The 23,746-nt window shown below is 48.6% G+C and overlaps 1 protein-coding gene across 1 annotated transcript in view; it reads right to left on the minus strand.

The window, feature by feature from the left end:
- LOC142303796 (retinol dehydrogenase 14-like) overlaps positions 1–23,746 on the minus strand; it is a 46,419-nt gene that overhangs the window by 5,178 nt on the left and 17,495 nt on the right. The window contains exon 2 of the mRNA XM_075345519.1: positions 4,088–4,327. Within this exon, the coding sequence (XP_075201634.1) occupies positions 4,088–4,327 (240 nt within the window). The remainder of the gene's footprint in view (positions 1–4,087; positions 4,328–23,746) is intronic.

Below are 23,746 nucleotides of genomic sequence, written 5' to 3' on the forward strand. Positions count from 1 at the left end.
GTATTTGCCCCTTGTGGTGACTCCTCTGTATTTGCTCTTTGTGGTGACCCCTCTGTATTTGCTCCTTGTGGTGACTCCTCTGTATTTGCTCCTTGTGGTGACCCCTCTGTATTTCCTCCTTGTGGTGACCCCTCTGTATTTGCCCCTTGTGGTGACCCCTCTGCATTTTCTCCTTGTGGTGACTCCTCTGTATTTGTTCCTTGTGGTGACCCCTCTGTATTTGTTCCTTGTGGTGACTCCTCTGTATTTGCTCCTTGTGGTGACTCCTCTGTATTTGCTCCTTGTGGTGACCCCTCTGTATTTGCACCTTGTGGTGACTCCTCTGTATTTCCTCCTTGTGGTGACTCCTCTGTATTTGCTCCTTGTGGTGACTCCTCTGTATTTGCACCTTGTGATGACCCCTCTGTATTTGCACCTTGTGGTGACTCCTCTGTATTTGCTCCTTGTGGTGACTCCTCTGTATTTGCTCCTTGTGGTGACTCCTCTGTATTTGCCGTTTGTGGTGACTCCTCTGTATTTGCCGTTTGTGGTGACCCTTCTGTATTTGCTCCTTGTGGTGACTCCTCTGTATTTGCTCCTTGTGGTGACTCCTCTGTATTTGCACCTTGTGGTGACTCCTCTGTATTTGCTCCTTGTGGTGACTCCTCTGTATTTGCACCTTGTGTTGACCCCTCTGTATTTGCCCCTTGTGGTGACTCCTCTGTATTTGCCCCTTGTGGTGACTCCTCTGTATTTGCCCCTTGTGTTGACCCCTCTGTATTTGCCCCTTGTGGTGACTCCTCTGTATTTGCTCTCTTGATGTCTTCTCTATATGGTGGACTTAGATCTTGAAGCACCGACTTCTTGGAGAGTTGTCTTTAGTGGATGTTGTGAAGGTTTTCTTCACCATGGAAATGATTCTGCGATCATCCACCACTGGTGTCTTCCGGGGACGTCCCGGCCTTTTTGAGTTCTCAGAATGCATCAGTCTGTTGATTTGGCCGCTCCTCACATTTCTGCTCTCTGTTGGATTTTTTCTTCAGCCTAATGACGGTTGATTTGTCTTCCTCTGACCACATGTTGTGAGTTCACAGCAACAGCTCCAAATGCAAATGCCGCACCTGGAATCAGCTACAGACCTTTTACCTGATTGATTAATGATGGAGTTGTCTGCGCAGTCCTTTAAACAACGTCTGAGATAATTGTCCAATCACCTTTTTGTCCCTTGAAAAAGCGGCAGCGACATAACAAAGAGCCGTAATTCCTAAATCTTCCTCCAATTAGGATCTCAATCTCCTCAAATTAACGCTAAATTAGGTGGAAGATGAAAGGCGAACACCGCACCGCTGCCGACAGATGCAATAAAAACAGCATAAAATACTGATGTGATTTTCCTGAAGGAGATTGTATTCTCTGAAACGCGTGGATTAAATCCCGATCCGTCCAGCCTGATTTATTGCTTCTGTCGGCAGCGGTGCGGCGTTTACCCCTTCACCGTCTACCTCACTCACCTTGCCTTTCTGGGCACTGCGGCAGCTGTCTGCTTTATGTGTGACCCTTCACAATCCTTCCAGGTGAGCAATTCCATGGATTTGGCATTATCCTTTTTACCAAGGATAAGATCCTGTGTGCGCCATTTGATTTTCCAGGTATTACCTTCCTCAAATTAAAGCTGAGAGCCGGCAATTTAAGACCAGATTGATTATAAACTAACATCTGGGTTATGTCTTGGTAAAAACCTAAAATGCCGAAACTTGTGTCACTGTCCAAATATTTCTAGGCCTAACTGTAAATCGTACATCGCGTATGTCAAAGCGCAAGACCGGGCATCGCGTATGTCAGAGCGCAAGATCGGGGCATTACATATGTCAGAGCGCCGTACCGGGGCATCACGTATGTCAAAGCGCAAGACCGGGGCATCGCGTATGTCAGAGTGCAGGACCGGGGCGTCATGTATGTCAGAGCGCAGGACCGGGGCATCGCGTATGTCAGAGCGCCGTACCTAGGCATCGCGTATGTAAGAGCGCAAGACCGGGGCATCGCGTATGTAAGAGCGCAAGACCGGGGCATCACGTATGTAAGAGCGCAAGACCGGGACATTACATATGTCAGAGCGCAGGACCGGGGCGTCATATATGTCAGAGCGCAAGATCGGGGCATTACATATGTCAGAGCGCCGTACCGGGGCATCACGTATGTAAGAGCGCAAGACCGGGACATTACATATGTCAGAGCGCAGGACCGGGGCGTCATGTATGTCAGAGCGCAGGACCGGGGCATCGCATATGTCAGAGTGCCGTACCGGGCATCACGTATGTCAAAGCGCAAGACCGGGGCATTACATATGTCAGAGCGCAGGACCGGGGCGTCATGTATGTCAGAGCGCAGGACCGGGGCATCGCGTATGTCAGAGCGCCGTACCGGGGCATCGCGTATGTAAGAGCGCAAGACCGGGGCATCACGTATGTAAGAGCGCAAGACCGGGACATTACATATGTCAGAGCGCAGGACCGGGGCGTCATGTATGACAGAGCGCAGGACCGGGGCATCGTGTATGTCAGAGCACAGGACTGGGGCATTACATATGTCAGAGCGCAGGACTGGGGCATCGCGTATGTCAGAGCGCAGGACCGGGGCATCGTGTACGTAAGAGCGCAGGACTGGGCCATCATGTATGTCAGTGCACAGGACCGGGGCATCGCGTATGTCAGAGCACAGGACCGGGGCATCATGTATGTCACAGCGCAGGACCGGGGCATCGCGTATGTCAGAGCGCAGGACCGGGGCATCATGTACGTAAGAGCGCAGGACTGGGCCATCATGTATGTCAGAGCGCAGGACCGGGGCATTGCGTATGTCAGCGCGCAGGACCGGGGCATCATGTACGTAAGAGCGCAGGACTGGGCCATCATGTATGTCAGAGCGCCGTACCGGGGCATCGCGTATGTCAGAGCGCAGGACCGGGGCATCATGTATGTCAGAGCGCAGGACTGGGGCATCATGTATGTCAGAGCGCAGGACCGGGGCATCGCGTATGTCAGAGCGCAGGACCGGGGCATCATGTATGTCAGAGCGCAGGACCGGGGCATTGCGTATGTCAGAGCGCAGGACTGGGGCATTATGTATGTAAGAGCGCAGGACTGGGCCATCATGTATGTCAGAGCGCAGGACTGGGGCATCGCGTATGTCAGAGCGCAGGACCGGGGCATCGCGTATGTCAGAGCACAGGACCGGGGCATCGCGTATGTCAGAGCGCAGGACCGGGGCATCATGTATGTCAGAGCGCAGGACTGGGGCATCATGTATGTCAGAGCGCAGGACTGGGGCATCGCGTATGTCAGAGCGCAGGACTGGGGCATCATGTATGTCAGAGCGCAGGACTGGGGCATAGCGTATGTCAGAGCGCAGGACCGGGGCATCGCGTATGTCAGAGCGTAGGACTGGGCCATCATGTATGTCAGTGCACAGGACCGGGGCATCGCGTATGTCAGAGCGCAGGACCGGGGCATCATGTATGTCAGAGCGCAGGACCGGGGCATTGCGTATGTCAGAGCGCAGGACTGGGCCATCATGTATGTCAGAGCGCAGGACTGGGGCATCGCGTATGTCAGAGCGCAGGACCGGGGCATCATGTACGTAAGAGCGCAGGACTGGGCCATCATGTATGTCAGTGCACAGGACCGGGGCATCGCGTATGTCAGAGCGCAGGACCGGGGCATCATGTATGTCAGAGCGCAGGACTCGGCCATCATGCATGTCAGAGCGCAGGACTGGGGCATCGCGTATGTCAGAGCGCAGGACCGGGGCATCATGTACGTAAGAGCGCAGGACTGGGCCATCATGTATGTCAGTGCACAGGACCGGGGCATCGCGTATGTCAGAGCGCAGGACCGGGGCATCATGTATGTCAGAGCGCAAGACCGGGGCATCATGTATGTCAGTGCACAGGACCGGGGCATTGCGTATGTCAGAGCGCAGGACCGGGGCATCATGTATGTCAGAGCGCAGGACCGGGGCATCATGTATGTCAGTGCACAGGACCGGGGCATTGCGTATGTCAGAGCGCAGGACCGGGGCATCCCGTGTGTCAGTGCACAGGACCGAGCACCTGAGGCCCCGGCATTGTTGACCAGGATATCCAGTCTTCTCTCCTCCTTCAGGGTCCGTTCTGCGAAGCTTCGGACAGACGCCATGCTGCTGGTGTCCAGGACACTGAGGATGACATTCTTGTTTCCCGTCTTCCTCTTTATCTCATCCACAGCTTCCTGCCCTCGCTCACGGCTACGACATGCCAGGATCACACGGCCATTCCTCCTGGCAAAGTCCAAGGCCACATGTTTCCCGATACCTGAAAGAGGGATGAAATGGGAGCGGTGTTCTGCAAGGGAGCGCTTCACATACAAGTGAACCACACGTCACGTCTGTAATCTGAAGGGGCTGCCATCTGTCCTGGCTGCCATCTGTCCTGGCTGCCATCTGTCCTGGCTGCCATCTGTCCTGGCTGCCATCTGTCCTGGCTGTCATCTGTCCTGGCTGTCATCTGTCCTGGCTGCCATCTGTCCTGGCTGCCATCTGTCCTGGCTGCCATCTGTCCTGGCTGCCAATGATTACACAAGTGTTCTCCAATATCCAACAAGAAAGCAAACGTCTCCTCCTGCTCCGCATACGGACCTCAGAGATACTAAGATGACTCTGATGACCCTGTGTCACACTAGGCACGGGGAAGTGCGAAGTGAACGGCGAAAGGAAAGGGAAACCCTGTGTATAGGGAAGGGGGAGATGGTGACCCCTGACCAAGCCTATCGCTGGTGTAACGCTCTACTATGGGAGACACTGAAGCAAACAGGGAGTGTTGCTTCAGGGAGTAGTTAGCAGACCAACCACTAGGGGGCGATAGGGGAGTAAACAAGCCTCCACTAATGTAATGCTGCCCTGAAGGGAAGCATTGCAGCTTACCTAAATGAACAGTAAGCTGAAAAGCCCACTAGAGGGCAGTAGAGTAGTCAGCAATGCGGATCTGCAACAGGGGGTCTTGTCAATGAAGCAGGAGAAGGCAAAGCGTGGTCAGGTGATAGCCAAAAGGTCAGGAACCGGAAAGTCACGAAAACAGGCATGGGAAGGACGAGGACAGGAACGAAGACACAGGTCACAGGTCGGGCAAAAAGCAAAGGACGGCTGAACAAAGGAGGACAAGAGACCGGAGGAGAACAGAGGTAGAGACAAGGACAAGATGAGAGCTACAGGTCAGGTTGGGTCCGGTGGGAGAAAGAGAGGTCAGATCGGGTCAGGTGGAAGATGAAGGTCAGATCAGGTCAGGGAGGAAACGGAGGTCAGGACAGAACACAGGTCACTAACGGGAACGTACTAGAAATATCAAAAAACTGACCCGCACATCCAACAAATGTGAACAGGTGCTAACTGAAAAACCATAGTAACTATAAATGCATATACCGTAGTTGCACTCTGAAAAAGCCAAAAATGTACTAGGGAAAATATGGCACTGCATTACTGCAAAAGAGAGATATTTAGTTTATGTATTGGCCAATGCATGTAAGCCCGGACAATATCTCTCTTTTGCAGTAATGCAGTGCCATATTTTCCCTTGTACATTTTTGGCTTTTTCAGTGTGCAACTGTATGCATTTATAGTTACTAACGGGAACGTAACACCGCTGAGCCAAAAATATCACTGGCGATGCACAGGAGGTGCAGCGCCAAGATATAGCGGCCAGAAAATCATTGCAAGGCAGCAAGGAATAACCCCTCACAACCTGGAACCCTGAGAAGCAATACCAGCAATGACTCAGCAACTCTGAGTCAGGCATGGGACATGACAGATGGGCCCTGGCTTTCCTCACCACACTAGATTGGTTGCACACCTATGCGCCAAGGCGGATACCTGACCCTGAAATAGGCCCTAGGTAGGGAACAGATGGGATGAGTACTTAGTTAACCCTACTAAGCTCTGCAGAACACAGGGGATACAAACAGGGGGAGTGAATGAACAACTTCTTATCTCCAGATGACTAAGGGTTACTTCACACACAGCGAGATCGCTGCTGAGATCGCTGCTGAGTCTCGTGTTTTGTGACCTCATCAGCGATCTCGCTGTGTGTGACACTGGATCTGGCCCCTGCTGTGAGATCGCTGCTCGTTACACACAGCCCTGGTTCGTTTTTTTATTGTTGCTCTCCCGCTGATAAGCGCACATCGCTGTGTGTGACAGCGAGAGAGCAACAATCCTGAATGTGCAGGGAGCAGGAGCCGGCGTCTGACAGCCTGCGGTAAGCTGTAACCAAGGTGGTTACCCGATATTTACCTTCGTTACCAGCCTCCGCAGCTCTCACGCTGCCAGTGCCGGCTCCTGCTCCCTGCACACACTAAGCTAAGCGGTGTGCGCTGGTAACTAAGGTAAACATCGGGTAACCATACCCGATGTTTACCTTAGTTACCAGTGTCCGCAGCTTCCAGACGCCGGCTCCGTGCAAGCGCAGCGTCGCTTGCACGTCGCTGCTGGCTGGTCACTGGTCGCTGGTGAGATCTGCCTGTGTGACAGCTAACCAGCGACCATGTAGCGATGCAGCAGCGATCCTGACCAAGTCAGATTGCTGGTGGGATCGCTGCTGCATCGCTAAAGTGTGAAGGTACCCTTAGGGAGAAGAACTGCAACAACAACATTCTCCAGATGAATCCAAGCTGACTGCTTGCACTGAAGGTTTCTTAAGGGTCTTAGGGCGGCTTTGCACGTTGCAACATCACACATGCGATGTCGGTGGGGTCAAATCGAAAGTGACGCACATCCGGCGTCGCAGTCGATATCGCAACGTGTAAATCCTTTTTGATACGATGAATGAGCGCAAAAGCGTCGTTATCGTATCATCGGTGCATTCTCCCACATTTCCATAATGCCGGTGCAGCGACAGGTGCGATGTTGTTCCTCGTTCCTGCGGCAGCGCACATTGCTGTGTGTGAAGCCGCAGGAGCGAGGATCATCACCTTACCTGCCTCCCGGCTGCAATGAGAAGGAAGGAGGTGGGCGGGATGTTTACATCCTGCTCATCTCCGCCCCTCCGCTTTCATTGGCCGCCTGCCGTGTGACGTCGCTATGACGCCGCACGACCCGCCCCCTTAGGAAGGAGGCAGGTCGCCGGCCAGAGCGACGGTCGCAGGGCAGGTGAGTGCATGTGAAGCTGCCGTAGCGATAATTTTCGCTACGCCAGATATCACAAGATATCGTACCTGCGACGGGGGCGGGGACTATCGCACTCAACATCGCAGCATCGGCTTGCAATGTCATAATGTGCAAAGCCCGCCTTAGACCTATCACCAGCACAGACCAGAAGGGAATGAGGGTTTTTAAAGACACAAAGGGAAGTGCTGATGAAAACAGCTGAAAAGGTGAAGAACTCTGCAGGGTCCTAAAGGGAAAGAGATACATAATATAATATATACACCAAGCAGGAATAATAGAAGGTCAGGGAGAATTTTGCACAGCCAAACGCTGAGACCTTCTATAGCCAGACACCATAGGACTGTCTGTCAGCCGTGACACCCTGTCAGGACTACGGCTACTCTGATTACCTTTTGGGAAATTTTGCCCTCTTCCAAGATGGTGTCCCCTGCTTCATTTCTGTCCATGTGTTTTTGCCCTCCTGTCTTTATAAACCCCAGCCCAGTCTCTAGTCCTCTTTTTGCATATTCTGCCTGGTTTTCTGCTCCAAGTTCCTCTACCTGCTCCTGCAATTTCTGTGTGATGCTCCCATTGCTGCTCATCCGAGGTTCTGCTTTCATCACCTGCTGCCAGCCTGCCTGCTGCTTCCAGATGCTGATGCCTTGCCCTCTGCTGCTTCCAGCTGCTGATGCATTGCCCTCTGCTGCGGCTCTTGCTTGACCTGCCTTTGCTGACACGTAAGCTGGTTTGCTTAATTAAGTGCTCTGTTCCTTCCACGTTTGTATAGATGCAGTAGCAGAGCACGGGACTGTCCTGAACTTCAGTAATCTGCTCTGCATCTGGTTCTGGACTCTAGTAATCGGCTCTGTATCTGGTTCTGGACTCTAGTAATCGGCTCTGCATCTGGTTCTGGACTCTAGTAATTGGCTCTGCATCTGGTTCTGGACTCTAGTAATCGGCTCTGCATCTGGTTCTGGACTCTAGTAATTGGCTCTGCATCTGGTTCTGGACTCTAGTAATCGGCTCTGTATCTGGTTCTGGACTCTAGTAATTGGCTCTGCATCTGGTTCTGGACTCTAGTAATCGGCTCTGTATCTCGTTCTGGACTCTAGTAATCGGCTCTGCATCTGGTTCTGGACTCTAGTAATCGGCTCTGTATCTGGTTCTGGACTCTAGTAATCTGCTCTGCATCTGGTTCTGGACTCTAGTAATCGGCTCTGCATCTGGTTCTGGACTCTAGTAATCGGCTCTGTATCTCGTTCTGGACTCTAGTAATCGGCTCTGCATCTGGTTCTGGACTCTAGTAATCGGCTCTGTATCTGGTTCTGGACTCTAGTAATCTGCTCTGCATCTGGTTCTGGACTCTAGTAATCGGCTCTGCATCTGGTTCTGGACTCTAGTAATCGGCTCTGTATCTGGTTCTGGACTCTAGTAATCGGCTCTGCATCTGGTTCTGGACTCTAGTAATCGGCTCTGCATCTGGTTCTGGACTCTAGTAATCGGCTCTGTATCTGGTTCTGGACTCTAGTAATCGGCTCTGTATCTGGTTCTGGACTCTAGTAATCGGCTCTGCATCTGGTTCTGGACTCTAGTAATTGGCTCTGCATCTGGTTCTGGACTCCAGTAATTGGCTCTGCATCTGGTTCTGGACTCTAGTAATTGGCTCTGCATCTGGTTCTGGACTCTAGTAATTGGCTCTGCATCTGGTTCTGGACTCTAGTAATCGGCTCTGTATCTGGTTCTGGACTCTAGTAATCGGCTCTGCATCTGGTTCTGGACTCTAGTAATCGGCTCTGTATCTGGTTCTGAACTTTCAGAGACTTCCTTAAGTAGCTTTAAAGACTGCACTGCTTGAGGAGAGGCAGGGACAACGGGCAGCGTGGAAGGAGCCAGCCGCAGCGGTCAGTGACAGCACTTCCCTGCGGGAAGAGGAAATTAGGGACACAGTGTTACAAAATGACTCTGCTGACTACACCCTCTTATGGTAATAAGATTTCTCTGCCCCCCCCCTTATATGATAATGAGATGACACTGCTGACCCTGTCCTCTAAAGACAACGAGATAATTCTGTTGACCACTCCCAATGATGATAATGAGATGATTCTGCTGACCTCTCCTTTTGATGATAATGAGATAACTGATGGCCCCTCCCTCTGATAATGAGATAACTGATGGCCCCTCCCTTTGATAATGAGATAACTGATGACTCCTCCCTTTGACGATAATTGTGACGACTCCACTTTAATTTGGCCACTTGTGAGAGGTGAACTGTTCTTCATTATGCCAGACCTATTATTTTTTTTATTCGGTAAGTCAAGAGACATGAGCCATTGTTTCTTGTTAGACTGTCCGGAGCCCCCTTTTTTCTGCTAATTTGTGAAATGCCTGCTGGTTGTGGATTGCCTCAGCCCCTTTAGACTACATCATTCAGAGGAGAATTATGCAGCTGGATTGAACTAGTGACCAAAGAGGGAACAGCCATCTCCCACCGATCTTCTAAGAAACAATACCCTGAAATGGTAACTCAGGATTATAAAAATGTCATGCGCCTGTTACCATCATCATTCTACGGGACTTGTTGTTCACGAGTCATCCTGGTCGAACACTCCTAGTCCAGCATCATGTCATCATAGGGGCAGTCACTCCACTCAGACAACCTGCTTACTGGGTGACAGATCCGGTGTTGGTGTGATGCCCTGGCCTATCAGGTCGTCACAGGGCATTGTGCAATCTGCCCTTATGTGAAATATCCACCTCCTCCTTGGTTACGGGTTCCCTAACTAATGGTGTTGCCAAAAAACAGCTAATCAAAATCCTAGGAACATTCTGCATCACACCCACCAGACACACCAGTGGACGGCCTGAGTGGAATAGGGTCGCCCACGTGGGGGGTTGGTTAAGGGGAGGTCAGGAGTCAGTCAGTCTGAGAAGAGGAGAGTGTAGTGTTGGAGGTGAAAGAGAGAGGAGGTCAGGAGCTGGGCTCCTTGGAAGTACTAGGTAGCAGACGTTGGTCTGGGCCTGGTAGGAGCTGGACCCCCAGTCGCAGGGGATCGTGTGACAGGGGGCACGGTATTGTTGTGGAGGACAGCCGGCGGCCTTGTACCATCGCCGGGCTGGGACCAGGGCACAACGGTGCACGTGGACCCTAGGTCAGGGAGTAGCTTCATGCAACCTGACAATTTACCCGACGAGAACGGAGCCTTCAAGATTCGCTCTCCACCCGCTCCAAAATTGGGTTACTAGCGCAACGAGGGGGATAGGATTTTCCACACTTACGGTCCAGAAAATCCCAAGCATGAACCCTGAGAGCAAGCTCCCTCAGTTATCCACACTGGGGAGCGGGACCCGATTAGTTTCAGGCTACATGGACCAACCAGAAGAGAACAAAGTGCCAAGGGAAAGGTCACACCAGTCAACACCAGCAGGAACGGGACCCAGGCGTGCTCCCCCCAGCGGCAGCGGTGTCCAGAACTTTGGTTTACTAAAGTTGTCGGTGTCAGCGTTATTGGACTGAGTGAGTACACAAGTGACCCTTACCTCCCCAACGGCACATCCCAGTCACCCTCACTGAGTCCCGGGGCATTCCCCCCTACCCGTGGAGGGGTTAAACACCTGGCTGCCTACTCCATCACCACCAGGTAATGCCAACTGCAGTGGTGGTACTCCACCTTACCACACACCACGGGTGGCGTCCCGAACTCTCAAATACACCGACCCCTGTAAATATCCCCTTGATTGGAGTGGCCGCACGACCCCCGGGTCCGGACGCCCCTCGAGCCACCGCGGATTTATTTTCATTTATCTTATTTTTGATGATTCACATTAATCATTATTATTGATGTTTCGTTTTTCCTTCATATTCTCTGTATTTACAAAAGTATTCCTTTTTTCCTTGTTTTTTCAACTTGAATTGGATCCTGGGATTTGAGTTTAATTAATATGTTAATTGTTAATTGGGATATATTTGATTATGCAAATGAGAAGGGTGTTTATCCCTACCAGATCCATGAACCTTTGATATTTAGAGTGGGAGTTCTGATGCAGTAATCATCTTTTATTTGAGAAAGGCTTTTGCCGAAACGCGTTCATAATATTGTGACGCCTGGACATGGAATTCTACAATTAAAAGAATTTATATTCATAAAGAAGGAGTGCCGGTCTTTTTTTCGTTTTGGATTATGGATGCCTTCCATAGACCTGAGCACCATTCATCTCTGAGTGCCGCCCCGGATCTTTCTTCCTTTAGCCCGGCTGCTGACGCGCGGGGGCGGCACACCGGAAATTAAGAAGACCGAGGTGGATGACATGTTGAATATGGGAGTGATAGTTCCTTCCCATAGCCCATGGGCTGCCAGTGTGGTGTAGTTGCCGAAAAAGGACAAGAGTACTCGCTTCTGTGTAGACTATAGGCAACTCAATGAGTTCACTGTCATGGATACCTACGCCATGCCCCGGGAGGATGAACTACCAGACAGGTTAGGGGGGTTTCGATTCATATCTACCCCCATCTGAGCAAGGGATACTAAGAGATCCATGTCACAAAAAAGGCTCAAGAGAAGTTCATGTTCACCACCCATGTTGGTCTGTATGAGTTAACCAACATGCCATTTGGGATGAAGAACGCCCTAGCTACCTTCCAAAGGATGGTGGACCAGTTACTAGAGGGATGTTAGGGATATGCCAAGGTCTATCTCGATGACATTGTGATCTTCAGCGACACCTGGGAAAAGCATCTTCAGCACGTGTCCCAGGTACTGTAGAAGATAACCGAAGTCCAACTCACCATCCGACCTAACTACTGCCCAATAGAGATGGTCGAGGTGCTATATCTGGGACATCAGGTGGGAGGTGGGTGCATTCAACCTGAACCCGCAAAACTAGAAGTCATTACCCTGTGGTCCTGCCCGGTCAACCAAAAACAAGTCCTTGCATTCTTAGGAGCCGCAAATTGTTATTCAATGTTCATCCCCAATTACAGTACAATAGCCAAGCCTCTCTCACTGCCCTGACCACTAAAAGGTATGCCTGCAACGTCATGTGGACCCCAGAATGCGAGTCTGCATTCCTCCATCTAAAACTCCAGCTAGCCCAAAGCCAACTTCTGACTGCTCCCGACTTCTGCCGCTGGTTCAATGTCCAAACAGACACATCAGATAACGGACTGGGAGCCATAGTCAAGTGGGGACCGACAGTCAGGAACACCTAATATAGCCTATATCTCCTCAAACCTGTTGTACTGGGAGAGGGCATACACCACAATTGAAACAGAAGGCGTTACCGCTGAAAAAAATTGCATTGCATCCATACCTCTACGGCAAGGAGCTCATGGTCCTAACCAACCACAATCCCTTAAGTTGCTGGTCCTGTAGATGAATTCGGCACAGGTGCCACTGGTCCTGTGGATGGGGCAGGCACAGGTGGCACTGGTGCTGGGGACGGGGCAGGCACAGGTGGCACTGGTCCTGGGGATAGGACGGGCAGAGGTTCCACTGGTCCTGTGGATGGGGAAAGCTAAACAGGGCTGGTCCTGTACATGAGGAAGGCACAGAGGGGAACTGATCCGGTGGATGGGCCGGGCATAAGGGGCTCTGGTCCTGTGGATAGAGCAGGCACAGGCGGCACTGGTCCTGTGGATGGGCCAGGCACTGGTCCTGTGGATGTACTGGGCACAGAGGGAACTAGTCATGTGACTGGGCAGGGACTACGGGGCACTGGCACTGCGGATGGGCCAAGCACAGGGGGCACTGATCATGTGGATGGGCCGGGCACACGGGTGTTTACTGTTATCTGTCCCACGTCTGATCTTTTCGAAGGACTGGTGGCCTCTCCTTACTGGGCCTCTCTAATCTCCACCGTGATGGCCTCACCCACTGGGGGTCACTGAACTCTGCACAATATGTGAGGTAGTGGACAATACACTTGCAGGTGGGTGATACAGTGTGGAGCAGTGAGCGGGTCAGCAGCGAGGCTGCTGTGATAACATGTATCAGTCACTGCAATGTGTAGCTCCACCATCTGTAGCCAACTGTCACGTCGTCTCCCTGTTTTTGGAGACTGGTGACGGTCTCTCATCTCTATTGGGTTATCCTCATTTAAGTGTGGTTTTGTTTACTTCAATACTTTGATGGTTTATGTCAGTTTTCTGCTGGTAGCTTCTCCAGCAGTCTCTGCTGCAGTTCAGGTCAGCTGCACCTGCTTTGTAGACACACCCCCTTGTGCTTAAATAGCCAGGTCTCCCAGCACGCTTTGCTGACTATACCAACCATTTTTATATAAGCTGCCTTGAAAGGAGCTGCTGTGGATTCAACTGAAGTTGTATCCTCTCTATTTTGTTTATTTATTCCCTTTTTGTCTCTCCTACCCTCTTGTCTCTTTAGTGCAGCGGTGGGTCTAGTGAACTTCACTCGTCTCTCACTAATCAGGGCCTCTATAGGGTTTCTTAGAGACCCAGGGTGCTGCTCGGTGACCGTTGCGGAGACTGTATAGGAACTGGCTAGGAGAGTGGAGACAGCTCAGGTGAGGTTAGGAGGTGACCATCTATCCTCTCTAGTCCCAGGACCCACTATGGTTATTGTGTCCCTGGTTTTAACCCCTTGTCTGTGGTGTTTTTTTTTTTTTTTCCAAAACGTTTTTTATTGATTTTTCAAATTTGTAAAAACATGACAAGTATCATTGCAAAAGAAGAACATTCGTCTGACAAAATGTGACATAGAGGTGGGTGATACCCCAATTTGGAGTTCCATGTTGCTGTTCGATTTAAGATAGTATACAGTAACATTAAACCAAAACATAGGTAATGAAATATAATATAACATATGCAATACAATTCGTTAAATCTCTGTGTCGTCCCTGAATGATTTCAATTTTGCTAGCGTGTCTTGGTATTCCCAACCGTCTCGTCTCCCCCTCCCGCCAGACCCCCCTCCTAGGTGATTCTCAGTTTACCCAGGCTGTCCTGGATATCGCTCAGGATATACCACTCCGAGTGAACAAAAGGTGCCATCAGGTTAATTATTTCTCCCTGTGTGAATTGGCTTTCAATAAAATGTCTCCATCTCACAAAAAACTTGGCTGCCAACCCATCTTTATCCCTCTCCGCTTCTAGTTTTTCCCACTTCAGAAGGTTGTGTAGTTCGCCCACAACCTCCTTTATGGATGGGCCCTCCCTTTGAATCCAGTGTTTTAAGATGCAACGCTTAGCTATCATGGCTATGTCATGCATTATTGCGTATTTCCTCTTTTCCTGCGTGCTCGGTCCTCCTCCTACTCCTCCCTCAAAGGAGTGGAAAATCCACACCATTAAGTCTAGTTTGCTGAAAATTCCCCATGTTGACTGGGCAAATAGTCTGACTTGGTTCCAGAACCTAGCGATTGTCTCACATTCCCATAGCCCATGCAGCATATCCGTTTTTTCTTTTTGACACTTAGGACACCACCTATCCCTACCTGGTATGTTGAAACCTATAATGGCCCTATGTAGAATTCTGAATTGAGTGTCTCTCCATCTCTCATTGGTAATATGTTTCCGCACTTGTACCCATCCTCTCAGTATATCATCCACCACTTCTTCCCTTCCCAATTGTTTCCCCCACGCTTTTAAAGTCCGACTATCCTCCCGTGAGATAAGCACCCCCCTTAGCGATCGATAAATTTTAGAGACATTTATACTTGTTACATCACATTCCAGTAACTCATCAATCGAACTTCTGTTCAGCTCTCTTCCAACCACACCCAGGTCTCCTATTATTCCATGTTTCAATTGTTCATACTGGATGACATGTGAGCTATTAAGGTTGTACTTATCCAACACTTCCCGACCTGTCATCCACCTCCTGTCCTCCACATTCATAACATCTATCATTCTCCTGACTCCCCTCTCTTTCCATCTAGTAAATAGCTTGTTTTCTCGTCCCAGGGGAAAATTTGGGAATGCCCAGGGGTTCAAGTACTTGGACACTTTCCATGAGAGCCCCAGTTTTTTCCTTACCGACTTCCATGTTAGCATGGTGTCTCGGAATATAATTGAGTTCCTTATGTGCCCTTCAACCCTGGATAGTGGGGAGTGCAGAATGGACGTCAGATCCCACGGTGACGCATATTTAGTTTCCATCGCATGATCTGAGTGCCTACTCGTTCCTCTCACCCAATCAATTACATGCCTCATGATACATACAAGATTATACCCTTGGACATCTGGAAAGTTTAGACCTCCCTCCTCTGCTGACTTCATCAGCGTACGCAGCTTTATTCTGGGTTTCCTTCCCCTCCACAGAAATTCTGTATACGCGGAGTTGAGCTTATTCACATCCTTTAGTTTTAGCAATAGCGGGATTGTCTGGAAGGGATACAGCAGCCTAGGAAAGCTCATCATTTTTATCAGGTGGCATCTTGCCAGTAATGGAAGTGGCAGACCTTTCCATCCCTTTAATTGAACTATAATTTTCCTGATTAGCGGTCCATAATTCAAGTTATAGATTGTTTCCACCGATCTTCCTATATGCACTCCCAGGTATTTAATTGAAGATTGTGCTATAGGAATTCCACATAGACAGCCATCCCTTATTTGTCCCCCCATTGTCCCATGATGCCCCTTTAGGAACATGATCTCGCATTTTTTTTTGTTCAGTTTGAAACCGGAGAATGAGCCAAATTTTTCAATCAAGGCAAGAGTCTGTGGCAAATCCGCACCGGGGTCCCCCATATAAAGTATGATGTCATCAGCAAAAAGCGCTGTCTTTACTTCTGAACCCCTTATCTTGATTCCTTTAAAGCTATTTTGTCCCTGTAGTATTCTTGACAACGGCTCGATTGCCAGGTTGAATAAAAGAGGAGATAATGGGCAGCCCTGTCTTGTTCCCTTCATCAAAGGGAACACGTCTGATAGAAAGCCCGGAGTGTGTACCCTAGCTCCCGAGTTGGCATAAAGGTTTCTAATGTAAAGTCTCATCTTGCCTACAATCCCTATGGCCTCCATTACCCTGTCTAACCACCCCCAATTTACATTATCAAACGCTTTTTCTGCGTCAAGTGTAACTAGGGCAGGTCTAGCCCCTCCCTCAGTGAGACCCAGTCTAACCGCGTCTACCACTAGAATTGTCTTTCGGATATTGGTAACGGCATTTCTCCCCTTGATAAACCCCACCTGGTGATTCGTAATGATCCTAGGTAAGATCTCGGCCAGTCTATTAGCCATGATCTTGGACATAATTTTTAAATCCTGATTTATGAGCGATATAGGTCTATAACTAGAGGGATCATCCAGGTCCTTGGTTCCCTTGGGGAGTAATTTAATATATGCTATGTTGGAATTTTTGGGTATTTCCGCCCCTCCCAGGAAAGCATTAAAGACTGAGGTTAGATCCGGCGAGATCAGATCCTTCAGAGCCTTATAGAATTCACTATTGAAACCGTCAGGTCCCGGTGCCTTGTTGGTGTTAAGCTCCCCAATTGTTCTCGTCACCTCCTCTACTGTGATATCTGCGTTTAAGGCACTCAAATCTTCCTCCGTCAAGCTAGGCATTTGGGCTTGTCTTAGCCACTCTGCCTCATCAGTCATGTCGTTATTCCCTGACCCATATAGTTTTCTATAGTAATCTCCCAACAGTTTATTAATGTCCTTAGGATCCGTAGTCACCTCTCCCCCCTTTGTTTTCAGTTTAGAGATCACTGTCATCTTTCTGCTGCCCCTTGCCAGATTGGCCAACATCCTTCCCGCCTTGTTGCCAAACCTATGTAAGTCAACCTCCTTGTGCGACCAGAATAGTTGTTCCTTTTTTTTGGCCCATTCGTCAAATCCCTCTTTTGCCTCCAACCATCTGCCTTTTGTCATGGGAGATCTATTTGTCACATAATTTGTATATGCTACCCGTACTGCTTCACTATGGAAATTATAATTCTCATTGGTTTTCCGTTTGATCATGGCTGCGTACCCCACCAGACGGCCCCTTAGGACCGCTTTTGCCGTTTCCCAAAATATCACTGGGGACTCTCTATGTTCCTTATTGTCCTCTGCGAATTCTCCCCACCACTCCTGTAGCACCTTATGGAAATTATCTTGCCTGAGAAGGAACGATGGGAATCTCCATATGATATCTGTACCTCTCCTGAATTTCTCTCTAATGCCCAATCTCACCGGACTATGATCAGAGATCACCATATTCTCTATCACACAATCTTGCGTTCCACTCAGTAAGTCTTGCGAGATCCAGAACTGATCAATACGTGACCAGCTATCATGAGGGTGAGAGAAGTGTGTATACTCTCTGTCATGTGGGTGAGTTAGTCTCCAGATGTCTTTCAGTCCTACGTCTTCTAATGTTACATCCCTATTGTCTAAACTCCTGCCCACATTAGCTGTCCCCTCCTCGCCCCTCCTCCTATCTTCAGCTGAGTCTGGGACGGTGTTAAAATCGCCTCCCACTATAATGTTAGCCTCCCCATCTGCTAATATGGTGGCCTTTATGTCATCATGAAATGTGATTTGTTGTGAATTTGGGCCATAGACATTATAAATACTGAGTTTACCCGCTGGACTAACGATTGTTAAGTGCTGCCACCTTCCATGGTCGTCTGCCTCATGTGCCACTACCTCATGACTGAATTGTTTATTTATTAGAATCATAGTGCCCGCTTTTCTACCTTGTGCCGCTGCCCCGTAAACGGTGCCCACCCAATGTTTCTTCATGCGGAAAAAGTCCTCCCCCCCCAAGTGGGTTTCCTGTAATAAGGCAATGTCTGTCTTTAGTCTTTTCAGATGTCTCAATATCATTGCTCGTTTGTTAGGTGATCTCAGCCCTTTAACATTCCACGTAGTTATCTGTATCATGTTTACCTGTGTATTCTGCTTTTACTACTCCCTCCCCTATGGGCCCCTGCATCAAGGAAGACGAGATGTTCGACACTAGAATCACAGTTGGTACCACAAAATCGACACTCCCTTTCCCCACCTTGCAAATATAACAAATACAACAAAAAGCATGTAACTGTAAAACATATTTTCCCTTCCGAGAAATCCACGGCGCTTCCCGCCACGTTGGTGAGCTCCCCTATTCCTAGCCAAAATATGTAGCTCCCTAATCACCCCCCAAAAAATATATGTTCTATCCCCGGACTAACTTGAATAAGCCTTTGAAAATTATGCAAAAATTAGCACAGTATGTCAAAACCTCAGCAAGATTCTCCAGTCCTACTTATCTCTGACTCCAGGTAGCCATCAGTCCGCCCAGAACAGGCCCACTTCATTTGAATTTGGATGATGTTCCTGGACAAAGGAGAAAAAGAAAAAAAGAAAAAAAAAAGACCAAGGGGAGAGAAGATGGAGAAAGAAAGGAGAAGAACAAAAAAAAAAAAAAAAAAAAGAGAGGGGGGGGGAAGAGGACCCAGACTTTGGGATGTTTTCCTCTCTTTTCTCCCTTCCCCCTCCTCCTCTCACCTCCCCAACCCTCTCTCCGTAATGCATCCTCCTCAACGCCTCTCCCTGTTTGGGAAGAGAGAAAAAAAAAAAAAAAAAAACAGGCAAAAAAAGGAAAAACAATGAGCGAGTTCCAGTTCAGGTATCATGGTTTCTCTCCAAGGGTTGGTTCCTGTGTTCCAGGCGAGAATTATGCTGTCGACCCAGGCTTGGCCTCCTTTCCTCCCTGGTCTCGACTTGCTTTTGTCCCCCAAGACGTCCCACATCTCTTCCTGAGCTTGTGGGGGATCTTCTTCTATTATTCCCTTCTCCACTAGCTCCTTTTTCTTGCCTTTCTGACCTAGTCTTGTCGAGCTCTGCCATGAGAATGTTTTCTGCTTCTTTGTAGTCCTTGTAGTATACAAACGAGCCATTGGGGTTTCTAACTTTCAGTGTAGCAGGGTATAATAGCTGGCACTTTACTTTTTTGTTGTACAGAAATGAGCAAATTTTGGTAAATTCTTTTCTCCTTCTGGATACTTCCGCTGAATAATCCCCAAAAATTAGCAGTCTGTTGCCTTGATATTGTAGTGGACGCTTTCGTTCTCTAAAGGCCCTCAATATTTCCTCCTTATGCTTATAATCAAGGTATTTGACAATCACCTGCCTGGCTCTTATCGGGGTATTCTTGTTTGAGTTTTGGCCCTCTCCCTTATTCGCCTCCTGGTGTCTCAGTGGACCCACTCTGTGGGCTCTTTCAACTCTGAATTTCGCCTTTATGCCCAGGGCCTGCGGTAGCTCCAACTCGCATATATTATCCAACCGTCCAATCGACACAGACTCTGGCAACCCGACTATACGTAAGTTGTTTCGTCTCGATCTGTTTTCCAAATCGTCCGCTTTATCCTTCAAGTATTCATTAGATTTTGCTAGAGCTGCTATTTGTGCCTGCATAGCCAGTATTGTCTCCTCGGAGTCAGATATTCTCTGCTCTGATTCTGCCAGTCTAGATGCATGGGCATTTATCTGTTTTTGCATATTAGCTAATGATGTTTGTATGGCTGCCTCAATAGCCACTTTAACCTCTTTTGACAAGTGTGATGTCACTTCTTCAGCCAGTTTTTTATAGTCCACATTAAGCTTTTGTGTGTACTTGTCTTGGCCTGCAGGTGGTGCTGTTTTCTTAGTTCTCTTTGTCTGGACTGGGCCACCACCTCCATCCCCCAATAGCTTGCAGGCTTGTGATGTTGGTGTAGGAAGCTGCTTTTTGTTTCCTTTGGAAGGGGTACTATGAATTCTTGCATTTGACTTCCTGTGAGTCTGAGTGGGATTAATCTCCCTGTGCTGTTTGTCAGTTTCATCCTCCAACACTGCTGTGTCTCTGAGCTGCCCTGCTTTGTCTGCATCTTCTCTCCCCTCTGCCTCCATATCTCCTTCATCCTCCCATTGCGATCCACCATCATCAGTCCCCTGCATCCACCTCTCTCCTGCTGTGTCCTCCTGTGACTCCTTGCTCATATCTTCCTTATCTCCTGTCTCCTCGCTCATATCTCCCTTATCTCTCCCCTTCCAGCTCTGTGTTTGCTTTTCTGTGTCTCTCACCATGCGTTCAGGCTCCTCCCCCATCAGGCTCGGCGCCATTATCTTATCTTCTCCCCTGTCCATATCAAAGCTTCTCCAGGCTGACTCACCACTCCCAGAGCTTCTCAGGAGGTACCGTTCCATAGCTGTCTGCTTTAGGTAACCTCCTGTGCTGCTCTCTGTTTGGTGGCTCGTCCGGGGGGTCTGTTTTTAGTCGGTTTCTGTGAGGGGTGGCAGGAGATTCTCCTCTAAGCTTCCACCTCAGCCAGGACAGGAACAGGAAGTACCGTCTGTGGTGTTTTTTAGATGTATTTTTTTGTTGTGCGTCAGACTTCGGTGGGCCATATCACCTCCTCACTGGTTACCAGGCTATACTACCCTTTCTTCACTAGTCACCATGCCACACCATCACCTCCTCACTGGTCACCAGGCCATAACACTTCCTTCTCATTGACCACTGTGCCATACAACCCCCTGCAAGCTGGTCACCGGGCCATACCACCCCTTCCAAACTGGTCACCAAGCCTGGTCTCTTGGCTATAGTATCACCTCCTCACTTGTCACTGGGCCATACAACCCCCTCCAAACTGGTCACCGGTCCATACTATCCTCTTATCACTGGTCACAGGGCCATACAACCCCCTCTTCACTGGGCCGGGCCAAACCACCCTCTCCAAACTGGTCACTGGACATGCTACACCCTTCTTACTGGTCAAAGGGTCATACTATCCTCTCCTCACTAGTAATAAGGTCATACTACTCGCCCTCACTGGTCACCGGGCTGGGCAAACCACCATCTCCAAATTGCTCACTGGACCATACTACACTCTCCTTACTGGTCACATTACTAAAATTGAGGAATCTCAACATACAATTTATAACAAACAACACCAAGAGTGTGAGTGTCATACCAGCCCAGGAACAAGTTAGCGTACATGGGAGCACATGGGCTCCCCATCGCTGTGCCCTGAACTGGTGGAAGAACCTCCCATCAAACATAAAAACGTTATGCTTCAATATGAATTCAAAGAGGTCAACGATGAACTTATTATGTGCTGCAAAATGTGCACCTCTTGTGCTCAGGAAATACCCAACAGCTTCAGTGCCTAGTTCATGTGGTATGGAACTATATAATGTCTCCACATCAATTGATGCAAAACTGACATTGTCAATTGACACATCCTCTAACTTCATCAACAGGTCTGATGTATCACGTAGATAAGAGGGAAGTGTACAGACAAATTTCCTTAGGACCTTATCCACTTAGATGCTACTCTTCTGCGTAAGAGTCGACTCCGGGCACAATGGGTCGTCACCGCAGGGGCTTCACCCCTTTGCAAACCTTTGGTAGTGAATAGAAAACCGGCGTGACTGGAAACCTCGAGACCATAAAATCATTCTCATTTTTTTAAATCAACCCCTGATCAAAGGCCTCCGTTAGTAATGCAAGCAGGTTCTTATTATATTCCATAGTAGGATCTTTCTTAACAACCCTATTGGTGTCCATATTGTTCAAAATGTCAAGAGACATTTTTCTGTACTGACTATGGTCCATCGCTACCAAGTTACTGCCTTTATCAGACGGTTTTATGACAATTGCATTATCCTTGGCGACTGTAGATCTGGATTTTGGCTTTGGGGGTCAAGCAATGTGTGGTTGGGGTGATGAGCGGCCTCCTGCAGATATCCTCCTAGGAAATGATGTGGAGATCTACAATGCCGATTTGTGGGTGCAGTAAACACAGTTTGAGTGAAGGAGGACACAAAGGGAAGCTTGTCCTTCCAACCCTATCACTGTACAAGGGACTATCCACAGCTGAGCAACATGGACTTAAGTGAGGTGGCCAGAGGTCTGTGTAGACCTCATGGCGTACTCACTTATTAAGAAGGAGGGAGAGGTTGTGATTGTGGAATATGGGGGGTTGTGTATAATTTTGTGTAGGTTCATATTTTAGGCGTGGTGCTCTGTCAATTCTGTGTATTCCTTGTGTGTACATTTCCCTGTTTGCAGGTTAATCACCCCCTGCTGGGCTTTTGTCCCTAAGTCGGGGGGAGGGGGGCCTGGGATACACCCAAACTCTCTGCTTACATGGGGGATTATCCATTTTGGCTGAGAAAGACAAGAGAGAAGGAGTAAGATTGATCCTCTGAGGGAGAAGCTGACACCCCAGAGAGACTATGAGAAACCCCGATTTCCCTGGAAAAGGACTGCTGGAGGATTATGTCTAACTTCGTGGGACTTTTATCCCATTACTGGACTACTTTACCCTCTGTGTGGTGGATTATATTATGGACATTCTGATTTGCTGGAATAAATGTTCTTTGCATTGTTCACCCTTCGCCCGCTCTGTTGATTGTGTGATATCGGAGAAGGAGCCCGTGACACCAGCATTGACCCATTGCTGTTTGACTACTCTGACGTTTAGTTTGTCGACCTCTGTTGGGCTTCTGTAGTATTACACTCAGGTTAGTTTTCCTGCCTGAGTGTCAGCGCCACCTAGCGGTAGTCTGACAACATCGTGGCAAAATGTTTCAAATATAATAATGAATTCTTTTAATAGAAAAGGAAACTCTAAAATGTAAAGACGCAGGTTCCAAGGGTGTGAGATTGTCTCTTGTACAAGCATTCGTTTTCTTCTTACAAGTATCCTTGGAGGTTAAGGTTGGTCTTATTTTTACGCTGGCATTTGTGGATTCAGGTTCTGCCTTGAATCTAATGGATCATGATTTCGCTGTATACTGCGGTTATGACTTATCTTCTCTCGGCCATTGAAGTGTCAGTGATTGATAACTCCTCGCTTTCACAACGTCACATTACTATTTTAAAAAACTGCTACTCCTTAAATGCTATTTCCCTTATTGTTCCGGAGTTTCTCTTAATTTTTCCTTCTACATACTGAATCCATTTCATTCATGGTTCTTCCTTCTTTACCTGTTAGTGTTCGGCATGCCCTGGGTAGTTAACCACAATCCTGTAATCACTTGAGACCCATGAGGTTAGGTCATGTGGTGACCTTTGAGATCTTTGGCTTCCGTGAGGACTCGACTTTCAGGACTTCTGTGTTTCCTTCTCAGACTGAGTGTGATGTTCCTCTGCCGCATAGAACATGTGATTGTGCTGTAGACTTCATGCCAGGAGCTAATTGCCTAAATCTCATCTGTTTAACCTCTCTCTTCCAGAGAGGAAGGTCTTGAAGGATTATATTCATAAGAGTGTGGCTAAGGGGCATATGTGGTCATTCACCTCTCCAGTCACCGCAGCTTTGGATTTGCTTGGATTTTAGAGAGATTAGTAAAATCACGGTTCGTAATCCTTCCCTTTTGCCCATCATACCTGACCTTTCTAACCAATTATTTGAAGCTAATTGGTTTTCCAAACTTGACTTGAGAGGGACGTATAAACTTATACGTGTTCGTCAGGGTGATGAATGGAAGACCGCATTCAATACGCCTGAAGGTCATTTTGAAAATTTGGTGATGCCATTTGAGTTAACCAACGCTCTGGCAGTGTTTCACAATTTCATAAATGACAATTTTCACTCTCTGGTGGGTAAATTTATGGTCATTTACTTGTATGACATATTGATTTACTCGCGCACTCCGGAGGAACATTGTGACCATGTCACA

The sequence above is a fragment of the Anomaloglossus baeobatrachus genome, chromosome 1 (genome assembly GCF_048569485.1).
Source record: "Anomaloglossus baeobatrachus isolate aAnoBae1 chromosome 1, aAnoBae1.hap1, whole genome shotgun sequence".
NCBI classification, from domain to species: Eukaryota; Metazoa; Chordata; class Amphibia; order Anura; family Aromobatidae; genus Anomaloglossus; species Anomaloglossus baeobatrachus.